Here is a 13,091-nt window from a genome sequence, read left to right as displayed (position 1 = left end):
TCACACAGCGTCTGTAACGAAACGGCATGCTAGCTGAAGTCGACGAGGAGGTTGTAAACATTTGAGTTTTCCCGAAGAGACTGAACACACATGGCACCAACAGATCAAAAAACGAAGAATGAGAAGTTTGCAGGGAAAGAGGGCGACTTGGCGAAAACAAAAAGTGGCGCGAAGGGTGTCAAAAAGAAAAGAAAATGGATCTCCGATCAGAAATTATTCAAAGGCAGCGTAAAAGAAGGTACAATAAGGCTGAACGTACACGTAAAAACGACACAGTCTCTATCTTTAAATAACATAGGAATTCATATTAAAATCAGAACTTAATCCGTGTTGGGTTAATTCAAACGACTGTCAACACAAGAGCATGAGCATAGTCTAGATAAGTAATGACACTGAATCTGATTTTTTTTTTTTAAATGGTTTGATTTGCCTGTATTTAAAATCTCTGACTTAACTCTTCAGGTCAAGGATTTGCTTTCAACAGGAAGCAGAAAGTCAAACATGAATACAACAAACTGCTGCGAAAGGAGAAGAAGAAGAACCCAGGGTCCAAAAACCTGTACAAAGAAGAGTATCCAGAACACCTCAGGCATCTGTACGAGGCTGAGGCAGAGAAACTGAAGAAAGAAGCCTGGACAAACAGAGTGAACAGGAGTAAGCTGAGGATGAAAGGGCAGACGAAAGAGATGGGGGAAGGTGATGGAGAGGAAGAGGATGATGATGAGGCACAGCAGACCGAGGCAGCTGGTGAAGGAGAAGTTAGTGGGGGATCTGAGCTGAAAGAGTCAGTGTCCGGGAACCAAGCTGAGCCAACATCAGCTTCACAGAGCGAAAGGTGAGCAAGTCTGTGCAGACATACAGAACTGTGCCAAAATCATGAAGCAATCCTCATTACTTTATATTTAGCTTTCAAGGAGCATTGACTGCTTTTTTGATCACTTCCTTGCTTGTTCAGCCACTCAGCAATGACGTACGAATCACTGAAGCATAGAAAACACACCTTGTACAAAGGATGGAACAGTGTTGGGGCTACACTGAATCACTTTGTTGCTAGCAGTTTGTTGCAAAAACTAATTTGTTCTTTAGTTGAACCTAAAAAAAAATGCCAAAGATAAAACAGTTTGATTCCCAAAGAGCTACTAACTGAAAACCTGGCATATCTCAGCATGGTATGCATTGTGTCCTATAAGGAAATGAGGGGTGGCTCACAACTTTTACACAACACTTAAAACAAGAGAGGGTGGAGAATGCATAGACAAAGTCAGCTTTTATAATGTTGGGTTTTAAAAAAAATGTTTGCTTGTTTCCACCAGTCTTCCAATGAGCAATCGCATGAGGAAAAAAATGGAGAGGAAAAACTCTTACCAGAAGACAAAAGAAGAATTTGAGAGGATCCAAGAGAAGCGGAGAAAGAAGAAAGAGGTAATGTGTTTGACTAAGTAAAAGAAAAATAAGATCACAGTCTTTCATTTTTTTTAATGAAAAAAGTTTTTAAACAACAGCCTGTGTGTTTGCTGTTTTTAGGAGTACTTGAAGAACAAGCAACAGAAAGAAGAGGCCATCCAGAAGTACAAACAGAAAAAGATGGAGACATTCCAGATCCTAAACAAGAAGACCAAGAAAGGACAGCCAAATCTAAACCTCCAAATGGAATATTTACTTCAGAAGATACAAGGAAGTGGGAAATGACTCCTCCTCAGAACTGAATGCCAGTAGAGGACTTTACTTAAAACCTCATAGGCTGAATCAAGGCTGCGATTTTCTGTGCAAAATCAAAGTGGAAACTTGTGGTTGTTTTGACCATAAATTACTTTGAGATATATATTGTGATTTCACAGTATTTTTTGCTCTGACCACTGAAAGTCATTGTACTGTCCAACCACAAGATGGCATCATAAGAAATGAAGTGAGGACAGAGCATGCTTTTATTTTTAAAAATAAATAAATATATAATTTCCAATAATGTGCTTTTATTTTGAAATAAACCATAAATACAACTTTCTTTTGGCCAATTTTCTGGTAGTCAACAAGTTTAGCTTTTATTTCCAAGTAAACCTCCAAAAACACAATAACACTCATCCCGCTGACAGCCTTCATTATGCTGCTGTCTTAATTACACACTACATAAACATGTTGCACACATGTAGCCTGCATAGAGTAAGCTCACTCTGCAGCCCCATCTCAGTGTGAGAGCAGCGGGTGGACCCAGGCTGAAAAGCCTCAGGCTGCCTCCTCATGACATCACATGGTTGCAGAATGACTTGCCTAACACTCGTCTGTGAGGCAAGACTTCCTAAACACAGTGCGGTCACAGCTCTGTTAATACTGAGAGCGGATACAAAAGGTTTCAGTTTGTTGTGCTCGTCATTTGTAGAAGGTAAGAGCTTTCCTTCCGTTTCTGACTTATTTAAAGAAAAAAGGGACAAATGCAAACCTGTGCAACTTGTAGATACAAAAGCTGAGGAAAGAAAGAATTCGCCAAGAGTTTTGTATATGCTGCAGAGGAAGGCCCAGAAATTTACTTACATTGTTTAAGTGTCTTTGTCTTTACAAAGTAGGTGGCAGTGCTGCTTAGTAGTATGTACTCACTTAGTTTGTAGCCAAGTTAAAATTTGCACTAATTAAACAGCCTTCAGGAAAAATCCAAATTCAAGACTTGACAATCCAACACCTGCCTCTGATATTTCACTTTCAGCAGTGTTTGCTGCAGATTTAGAATTCCTGACAGCATAAACTGCGCTCCAGCTCGGAGCAGTGCAAACAAGACAGCACCTCAAAACAAAGGCGCGAGGAAAACACATAGGGGGACACATTAATTCATCTGCTGCTTGCAGCAGTCTTGCAGGCATTGTGCCGTCATGTGTTCTGTATGGTGGAGTATTAAGATAATCCTTTACTGTGTATTTACATACCTTTGTCAGTGGCTTACTAGAAAAGGGAAGTGCAGTTTAGCTGTAGTGCTCTGCTATTTGTGTAACCACCTTAGTTTTCTTAAACTTGCCTTCACGTAATTTTTTAATTGAGTACAGTTCTTTGTCTGTCTTACAGGAACCTGCAACCAGGTTTAAGTCTGTCTGTAAGCCACCAAGTTATCAGTGATCTCATCATCTGGTGCTACTTCCTGCCTCTGTTGTCATGGTGACTCTAGGAGGCCCAGAGGACTGAATATAGGGCTAATGAAGAAAACTTCAAAGTACATGCAACCTACCACCCAACAGTGTCCATAAAATAATAAATATATAACGATAAAAGAGACACAGCCAAGCATGGAGGAGGAGGAGGACGGGGTGAATGGCTTTGGACGGAGCCCAGAGAGGAGGGGCTCTGACTGGGGTTGCATTGCCCTGCTGGACAAGACCAAGGAGTTCTTCCAGACCTGTGATGTGGAGGGAAAAGGCTTCATCACTCGCACTGATATGAGGGTTAGAGATGGAGGCTGTGTGTGTTTCTGTGGACTTTACACACTTCTGTAAAGTCTGCAGGCATTTGACAATTTCACATTATTAAGGCAGATATATATAAGACATTTTAAATGGTAGTTAATGAATCAAGGATTAATCATTCAGTGTATATACTGTCAGAAAGTAAGCCTTAACAAATCCATCTATTAATATCATTACTGTAAACATTTTCCACCAGTTAGGTTAATAATTGTGCCAGCCCAATATGAATATTTATTTCCTTTGAAAAACAGGGAGGGGTCAGTTTTTCCTCGACACTCTTACTCTTTCAGCGGTTTTTAAAAATCCGTGGAGGACCTGTGAGTGCATTAAGCCGCTGCTAAGAAGAACAACAGTTCAAAAGGACACACTTTTACCTGTGGAACAATTTAGTGTCCTGCGGGGCTTTAATAACAGTGAGCACCGAGCAGGGAACACTCAGTGTCACTTTTTCAGTTCATATTACCGTTGCTAAAGAACTCGGAGCACTCAAACAGCCTGAGAAGTGTCGGAGCAGCACGGCTGATGGAAATGTTTATGAATATAATGCCACTCTCTCAGCGCACAGGCTGCAGTGAAGAGCACAGGCAGGAACAATGCATGCAAGCCTCTTTTTAAAGGTCTGACCATTAGTGAGCTGTGCTCCCAGCTAATTAGGGCAGCTCTTGTGGGTTTGTGTTGAGGGTTTTTTTAATAAAACACTCTTACATTTAAAAAAAAAAAAAAATTTAAAAATAAAAACCTCAGTGCAACTGTTAGGTCAGTGTAAGCTTCGTCTGAGCTGTGTCACTACAGAGGAAAATGTACTGTAGCAGATTCAAGGTGCGAACTTATCACGAGACATTTATTTATTGTGTCTTAAAAGTAACTTGCAGTGGTTTTACAGTGAGTGTGTTTCATTTTGAAGTGGAGTTCAGCTCACCACAGTGGTATTTTAAAGTCCTTTTTGTTTATGTGTTTCTCCTGGCAGAGGCTCCACAGAGAGCTGCCTCTGTCCGCAGAGGAGCTGGAAGACGTGTTTGACTCTCTGGATACAGACCACACGGGTTACCTCACACTGGAGGCATTCACCTCTGGATTCAGTAGGTTTTCTGCCATCAGAGGCTCTTTGCTTGGATCACACATATCACACTTGTTACTCCAAATAGATTTCTCTATGTCGAACCTGAAATAGAAGACATTACTATAGCATCAAGTTGAGTTCAAGTTGATTTTGAATACTTAAAGGTATCTTGTAGTTCTGCAAACACAAAAAAACAGAGCGGCTTTAAGTGCAAAATAGAATAATAAGGAATAGTTTGTAAAAATGCAGGCAGGGCTGATTTGTGACGAAAGTAAAAGGGGAAGTTTACTAAAGCAAAGACAGGAAGTAGAGCTGGAGTGTTAAGGTGTTCATCAGAAGTGACCAGATGTAGGCAGGATTAGAAACGACTACATCAGAGGGACAGCTCAGGTAGAGCGGTTTGGAGAGGCAAGGATAGGGTGGTAGGAGACTAGAGAAAGGATGAGAAGATAGAGCTGCCAGACAATAATGAAAAGTAGAAGACCACAGAGAAGATTTGTGGATTTAGTGATGTAGCGATCATTTGCCTAATGGGAGGCAGATAATGGGAGCAGCTAAGAGAAAAAGATGTGGGAAGTCATGAAAAACTTTTGAATTTATCTTTCAAGTTTAAAAGCTGTGGGTGTGTTTCAGGTCAGTTCTTGCATGGTCGAAGGATCTCTGTGACTGATGACCAAAATCAGGCCCCTGGCCCAGTCTTCAGGGCTAAGGAAGCCCTTTATCAGAGCCAATGGGAAGCCAAGCTGTCAGGAGTTGAGGATGAGGAGGAGAGGCACTTCTGCATGCTGCTGGAAAGCCTGGGAGCCAGTAATGTATTTGAAGAGTGAGTTTAATCACAACAAAACCTTATGTGCATTATTGTTTTTTGTCATGATCCATTCTTGACAAACCTGTGAGCTAAGTTGAGTTTTGTCTCTCCCTCTTTATCCCCTTCTCCTCTCTTTCTCCAGTCCAGACGAGGTGCGCAGCCTTTGGATCCAGCTCAGACGTGATGAGCCTCACCTCTTGTCCAATTTTGAGGAATTTCTGGCCAGGGTCACCCACCAAATCAAGGAAGCTCATCAGGAAAAGAAGGAGATGGAGAGCGCCCTCCAGAGGTAGTTAGACAGAAAACACATACACAAGGGGCAAGGGAAAAGGGGCTTTTCATGGTGTTCTACCCATTCACAAGGTTTTTAGTGACTATGAGTGTGGACGAAATATTGGACATGAGGCTCAATATAGGGAAGGAATGAGAAAGAAATACAGCATTGTGCAACAGTCTCGAGCCACCCCTAATTTCTTTATATAAAAACAGGTTGGCTGTTTCCTGTTTGGATTGCTCATATGAATGTGTGTGTGTGTTTACAGTGTGCTTGGGATCACTGTCATATTGAGAAATTTAGCTCTTGCCAACCAGATACTATCCATATGATGTTGATGGTGGATCAAATTCTGTACTTTTCTGAGTCCATAATTCAGTCAGACTCTCACTTCTGTTTGTACCTCTGTCTGACTTCCTCAGAAGAGGATTTGAACCAGAAATTTCAAATCTGGATTCATCACTTCATAAGACATACATCAGCCTTTCCTCCCTGTTTCCTTTCCTTAAGAATGTCTTCTTGACAGCCACTCTTCCACTGCGATCATTTCTGACAAGGCTTCTGTGAAGAGTACATGGCTCAAACGAAGGGCCAGATGCATCTTTCAGACGTTGTGCGATGTCTTTATTGAATTTTTTCCCCTGTGTCTTAAGGACATGACTTTAAGATACTATTCATCTTCTTTTGTCCTCCACTTGTCCTCATATTTTAACGACACTGCATACCATCTCAAGAGGTGCCAGGTTTTTGGCAAGACTATAAGTAAGGAAATGCATATGCTATATATATATATGTTTTATTTATTTACTTTGTTTTAACCAACACTTTACGGACCAAAAACCACAGTAAAGCCAATATGCTTCTTATGCATTAGCCCCTAAATAATCAGTGGCATAAGGGTGGGATTGTGTTTACATTGTGGACGCCAGCCAGAGCCTGGTGCATGGGATTTACCTGTAATTCTCTATAGAACAACGTCTTTATCCATTGTCAAATGACCACTAATCTAGATCCACACTCTGACTGCCTTCTAGTGGTGTGCAAACACATTAATGATATGATTGAGTGAACACAGAGCAAAGGGGTTGTTTTTTTTTGTACTGTATATTAATGTATTTACTCCCCTGATATGCAGAATGACATACTTGATGATTATAGTCTTTTGTCTTTGTAAATGCAACATGAGCATCAGTGGGATGTAGGCTTACTCATGGTACTGCGTGGCACCATGTTACAGCTTGTTATTCATCTAAACTTAACTAATTGGCTGCTGGGGTCTTAACGATCATTACAGGGATTGTACTTACCAGTAGTCTGAAAATGTGTTTGCATGTCAAGTGCTCACAGTGTAGACAGCAATGTTGTTCTGTTTTTAGCTATTACATGTACCACCTTGTGTCTTTCATCGATAAATCGTTTACCTTAACGTGTCATTTCAGGAAGGCAGCAACACATGACAGTGAGATCCGGTATTTATATGAAGAGATGGAGGCACAGATCAAAAATGAGAAAGAACGGCTGCTGCTAAAGGTAAAAGAGCTCAGACATGAAGAAAATCTGACAATGAAGCATCTCCTTGGCAACCGAAGAAGTAAAAAAGATTCAGAAATACAAAGCAAGATGTTTAAAGACATGTATGCTGGACTGCACTGTACAGAAGTGCACTCTATGACACAAGATGACCAACTTCAAATTTAAATAACTTTCTGTGTGCTCATTTTAATTCTGAATTCAACACAGCTGGGATAGGCTCCAGCACCTCCGCGACCCTGAAAAGGATAAGCGGAAGCAAATGGATGGAACACAAGGAAAAAGGAAAAAAAAGCAGTTCCTTATGGAAGCTGATAGTCTTCCACACTCAACCACTAGACAGTTATTTCAGTAAAGTGGAAGACCACTTTCTGCATTATCATAAATCCTGGGTCTTTCAAAGAGAGAGAACAAGCAGTAGTAATGATGTAAGCGTAGTTTTGCTTAAGGATTATATCATATTGACAGCAGTGTTTTTACCTTTCGAGTTAATTTTGTGCACTTTCTTTTAACCGCAAGTTGAACCTTTTCTTCTTCTGGTCCTGCAGGACTCTGAGCGGCTTCAGTTGCGCAGCCAGGACCTGGAGCACCAGCTTCTTACGAAGGAGAGAGATTTGGAGCAGCTTTTCCAGAAGCAGAAACGGGTAAGTTAATATGGACGAAGCATCCCAAAGAAATTCTGCGGTCATGTTTAATAAGAAACATCCACCATTGTAACAGCATGACAAAAAAAAAAATTAAGCTCTCTGTAAAAACATTTGTTATGTGTAACTATTGAATAGTGGGCATGTGGCATTACATCTGTCGTGTAGAGAGGATTTACACCAAACCTCACTGTTTTGTTCCCTGTGCAGATATCCCCTAAGTACACTTACCCAGCATTAGTGTATTATAACTCCTGTGAATATCTCCCTGTTTAGTTAGAGCACCAGTGCTCTGAGCTGAGCAGTGAGAAGCAGGAGAGCCACGTACAGAACGTCAAACTGAAAATGACCAACAATGAGTTGTCCAGAGCGCTGGAGAGCACCAGCCAGGAGCTGGTGCTGGCCCAGGAACAGCTGGCTATGCTGCAGGAACAGGCCTCCCGGCTACAACGGGAGAAAGAAATGTGCGTATAAGCATTGTTTGTATTAACTGTGTTTCCCTGCAGTGTGCAAACAGATGCCATAGAGTAGCTATTTAAAAGCAAGTTTCTTCTGTCTTGTTTCAGGGAAATGTACCGAGTAACTGAAGGACTGCAGAGGGAAAAGCAAAGTCTAATGAAGCAGCTTGACCTCCTCAGGTATAATGAGAACACCCAGCACTTTTCAAACTTGGGTAATAGTCCATGAGTTTTTGATGAGCCTGTATGCACACTTTTGAGCCTGTGTGGACTGGAGACAATCCAAAAGTTGTACAATCATTCATGCCAATGTTGAGTGGATATAAGTTTCTGACCACAACTATTGTTTTACTCATTTTGGCTCCTGGTTTAGTCCTAACTGGCCAAACCCTATGAATCAAACTCCAAGGTTCAAGGATTTGCAAAGCACAAAACACTCTTTAACATCCCTTCTTTAACTTCCCAGAGAGATGAACAAGCATTTAAAGGATGAGCGAGACTTGTGCTGTGGTGTAGTAAGTAAATAGTATTTTATGTAACTGCATTAACTCGATTACAGCACTAGAATAGCTGAGTAATGCACCTTCTTTTTGTAAACAAGCCTCGAACCTCACTCAGAAAGAAGCAGAAGCAGAGAGCGGGCCTCGGCAATATATTTGATGACAGCAGCCAGCCGGCAAAAAGGTGATTCATTCATCATTCAAGTACTCTTTTTAACAGAATTCATCCCTGTCAGATTGCTTCCTATGCAACAAATGACAAATGTGATGTAAAAATCATGCATCAAAGGAGGAAAAACAGAGGATGTCTGATTCCTTATACTCACAAAAAATAGCCAAATTATCAAGTAGAAATATTAGAAAACTCAAGTGAATTGATCCAGTAAATCCTCTGTTTCTCCTCTGTCCCCAAAGAGCCTCACTGTTGGTGGATGGGTCCTACCTATCTCTGGAGGCCTTGCCTATAGAGCACCTTCAAATCGTTTTTGTTGCTTCCTCCTCCTGTAGTGAAGATGACACCACCACTGCCACCCCTGCTCCCTCCACCACAGCTGCTAGCAGCCCTGTGTGCCAACAAAGGCCTTCAGCGAATAGGAACTCTGGCTTAGCCAACGGTCACATCAGCCCCGTTCTGCCTAAAGTGCACGACGTGAAGACAAAGGCCAAAAGGCTGTCCACCAAAATGGCCACCAGCAAGAGGGTGTTAGGGAGAAGCAGAGACAAATCAAAGAAAGTCGAAATTGATAAGAAGGTGGCAGAAGAGGAGGAGGTGTTAGATGCCCCGCCGGACGGGTGGCCCCTCCGCAGAGTCATCTCCATAGAAGAGGACCACCTGCCCCACCTGCTCCAAGGAGGACCTCAGCCCTTACTGCACCAGCTCAGCGAGGAGGAAGACGAGAGGGATGAGGAGGAAGAAGACGACAGAAGGAGCGACCTCAGTGCTTCCCCACGTTACATCTCAGTGTCAAAAGAAGCTCCTCCTGCAAGGAAATCCTACTTTACTCAATCGAAGAAGACCCCACCTGTATCTCCAAGAGGACAGCCTGTGGGAAAGGAAACCTCACAGGTGTGTTTACGGCTCCCCACTTTTATATATGCTTTTAGATAAGTTACTGGAGAGGTAATGAAACTGTCTTTCTAATTGCTCGCCTACAGAAGGCGAAAGAACTGTTTGCCCCAGACCGCCTGTTTAAAGTGGTCCTGGTTGGAAATTCCAGCGTTGGGAAAACATCCCTGCTGCGCTCCTTCTGTGAGGGCCGTTTCCACCCTTCCACAACTGCTACTGTGGGTGAGAAGAAAGGCAGTCATATTTTATTGATGTTTCAGGGCCCGTTTTAAACAGATCTGAAGGGCATGTGTGCGAGTGTGGCTGTGGATGCCTTTCCTGAATACTGGGGGGCGATTTAGCATCACATGAAAGGGCTTGTGAAGTCACACTGCCTGTCTAAGAGCCCTGGCACTCATTGTACTACAGATTATGTCACTTTGGATTAATTTTCTTTATCCTCGCTTTCATCTTTTCCAATCCTCCTTTTATGCCTTGTTGTCACCACCTTTCTCACCCCTTTTTCTGCTGGAATGAAGCACAGGCACTTTGATCCCCCTACTGGCCATTTATATCATTGCTTCTTCGTAGTGAAAACGAGAAGTAAAATCAAACCTAAATTAAATGTGAGAAGTGTGTCCTTATATTATGTTCGATTATGTATTATATGTTATTATATGTTGTTGTTGTTTTTTAAATCAGGTATTGACTACAGTGTGAAGACATTAACATTGGACAATATGCAGGTAGCCATGCAGCTTTGGGACACTGCAGGCCAAGAGAGGTGAGTGACCACTTCCTTCAGCATATTTCAGTTAACTGGTTGGATATAAACCACTAATATCTTGCAACTTTAAGCTTACCAATAAAATGCTAATCAAGAATATCGTATCCAAAGTCTGAATATATAGTCAGTTTATTGCAACCTTCCTCCAATCTTAGGTTTAATCTGAGAGAAATTGTGAGCTTTTTTTAAACAAATTATGACTTTACATTCTCAAAACAAAATTTCCACACTTGCAAATTTCCTTTAATTATGCTTTTACCCTGCCACTGTATTACTTTATTTTATGTTAAAATTTTTTTTATAGAATTGATCTAATATGCCCTCTTAATAAACACAATTCCTCTTGCAATACTTTATTTTACATGAATGGAAGTGTATACAGTATATACAGTTTGGTTAATAAGTTTCGGAAGACTGAAAATTAGAGATACTGTATAAAAATGTTTTTATTTCACTTAATGCATTACTTTTGTCAAAACCTTTGAATTAAATCCAATACTATGGACTTCTTGAGTGTTTCAAATCCTCCGTAGAAGTGAACAGAAACAAAATTACAAAAAAAATGTGTCGTATTTCCAACACTTCTTCTTCTTTTCTTGAATAGTCACTATAAAACAATAACCATGTAGTATTATTGTATCAGTATTGAGGTGGATGTACATAATGTATTCTTATACTCACATTTGAAAAATGGGCCACTGTGCTGACATTCAAATCCTGCTACTGACACAGGTACCGCAGCATAACCAAGCAGTTCTTTCGCAAGGCAGATGGTGTGGTGGTGATGTATGATGTTACAGTGGAGGAGAGCTTCAAGGCTGTGTGGCCCTGGCTCACCAATGTTCAGGTTGGACCTTTGACCCATTCAGTCCTGTGCAAGTCTTGTTTTGCTGCATGCATGGTTCAGTTCGTCCAATTTTGGAATTCACATTCTTAAAAGCTGGGGTTATTGCTCATAACGTTTATGCAGTTCACATCTTTGGCAAATCCTGAAATGGGAAGCTCTGGAACACTGTTCTTTATTTTCTTAGGAAGCAGCAGGAGAAGGGATCCCTATTCTCTTGCTAGGTAATAAAATGGACATGGACGAAGACAGGGAGGTGTCATTTAAAGAAGCTGAGCAACTTGCTTATGTAAATCTAATGCATTTTTGTGCAAGTATTGCCTGTTCTAGGACAACATTGGGTCTGAATTTGTGTGCACACCCTTTTCAGGAAAACAAGGTGATGTTCTTTGAGGTCAGTGCCTACACGGGAAAGAATGTGACAGAGTCCCTGACTCACCTGGCCAGGTAAGATCAAAACAATCTGATACACAGTGCACTGGGGCTGCATTGTGATTCGCAGCAGATGTCAAGCCTTTTTTCCCCCTCTTTGTTTACTCAGAGTGTTAATGGAGCAGGAGGACAGGGTGAGAGATACAACAGTCATACTCAGCACTCAGCCTGTGAAGAAGAAAGCCTGCTGCAAGTGAAGACTCAAGCTAACACAAAGAAAACCTAAAACCATAGGAAAAAAATTTTTGTACTGCTATACTCAGTTTATTGAGAGGCAGATCTTTTTTTTTTCTGTGGAGATTAAAATGTTTGAAGACAAAACTGAAAAGAGTAATGGACTTTAAAACCAGGAAGGCAGTAAATGCTTACATCAATATGTGGTAGAAGTCCGTATAGTCTGTGTGAACAAACTGCTGTCAAACTTTAATGAAAGGAGCTCCTCTACAGTAAAACAAAAAGTTGTGCCATTACCTGTAAATGCCAAATCAAAATTGTCTCTTTGTAGTATTTAGAATATTCCTTATTGCAATTAAATAAAATCCTTTTACCTAAGAGGAAAATCAGAAGTATACTGTAGCCTTTTCATAACAGAATCTTTGCTTCAAGTTTGAAATGAAAGCGGGATAAATTATTTGATTCTTTGACATTTTATTCATCACCACATTCTTTTTTTTTTTCATATTCTTTGATCATCCGATCTCTAAACAAAGTGGTACATGGCATAATTGCATCATGTTTGTTACTGTTCTGAGGCATTCTTCTCTTTTTTCTGGCACCAAAGTTCTCAGTAATTAAAGAAATAAATTCCATTTCACATCTTTCTGAAATTAAAAAATGAAAAAGGATTCACATGCAGATACTTGCTAAAATAAAGCAATGAATTACTGTACTCTCTATACAATTATACAATATGTAATAAATGTTACTAAAGGTAAAACAGTTAATGACTGTGCTATAATCCTCTTAACATCACACAAGTTAATCGTTTTCCATTCATTGTAATAATAATAATAATAATAATAATAATAATAAATAAATAAATGATTTTCATTTCATACATCAATCAAAATAATTCTCAGAAACAGACCAAAAAATCAAGTAGGATGATACATTCAATGAGGTGCCCGAGTCAATCAAGTTGGTACACATGATGGCACTATTGCTGATAGATACGTGCCTATTGTGATGACATCACCTAGATGCTGGCTTGATGGCATCCAATCAGATGCGCCCAGATGCCCTCCCTGGCAAACTGGAATGCTTGTT

General features: G+C 40.6%; 2 protein-coding genes across 3 annotated transcripts; both read left to right on the top strand.

The window, feature by feature from the left end:
* Nucleotides 1–27: 27 nt before the first annotated feature.
* ccdc59 (coiled-coil domain containing 59) lies at nt 28–1,737 on the top strand. The gene is made up of 4 exons (XM_085376834.1): nt 28–238; nt 463–835; nt 1,314–1,422; nt 1,525–1,737. Exons 1-4 carry the CDS (start codon nt 91–93, stop codon nt 1,687–1,689), a joined length of 795 nt encoding a protein of 264 aa, XP_085232960.1. The 5' UTR covers nt 28–90; the 3' UTR covers nt 1,690–1,737.
* Nucleotides 1,738–3,266: 1,529 nt separating this feature from the next.
* Nucleotides 3,267–12,022, top strand: cracr2ab (calcium release activated channel regulator 2Ab). Of its 2 annotated transcripts, none has more exons than XM_085376826.1 (17): nt 3,267–3,422; nt 4,411–4,522; nt 5,137–5,326; nt 5,454–5,600; nt 7,025–7,115; nt 7,664–7,759; nt 8,036–8,223; nt 8,326–8,397; nt 8,684–8,732; nt 8,819–8,901; nt 9,225–9,783; nt 9,873–10,005; nt 10,465–10,546; nt 11,282–11,396; nt 11,581–11,682; nt 11,764–11,840; nt 11,935–12,022. In XM_085376826.1, the coding sequence occupies exons 1-17, from the start codon at nt 3,267–3,269 to the stop codon at nt 12,020–12,022; spliced, it is 2,340 nt and encodes a 779-aa protein (XP_085232952.1). The 2 variants fall into 2 exon arrangements, with proteins under 2 accessions (XP_085232952.1, XP_085232951.1); XM_085376825.1 differs by having other exon boundaries at nt 9,132–9,783.
* The last annotated feature ends 1,069 nt before the right edge of the window (nt 12,023–13,091 follow it).

This window comes from Diplotaxodon limnothrissa, linkage group LG17 (genome assembly GCF_057381915.1).
Source record: "Diplotaxodon limnothrissa isolate DT_005_m linkage group LG17, D_limnothrissa_male_GT1.1, whole genome shotgun sequence".
NCBI lineage: Eukaryota > Metazoa > Chordata > Actinopteri > Cichliformes > Cichlidae > Diplotaxodon > Diplotaxodon limnothrissa.
This window is presented reverse-complemented; position numbering and strand designations above follow the sequence as displayed.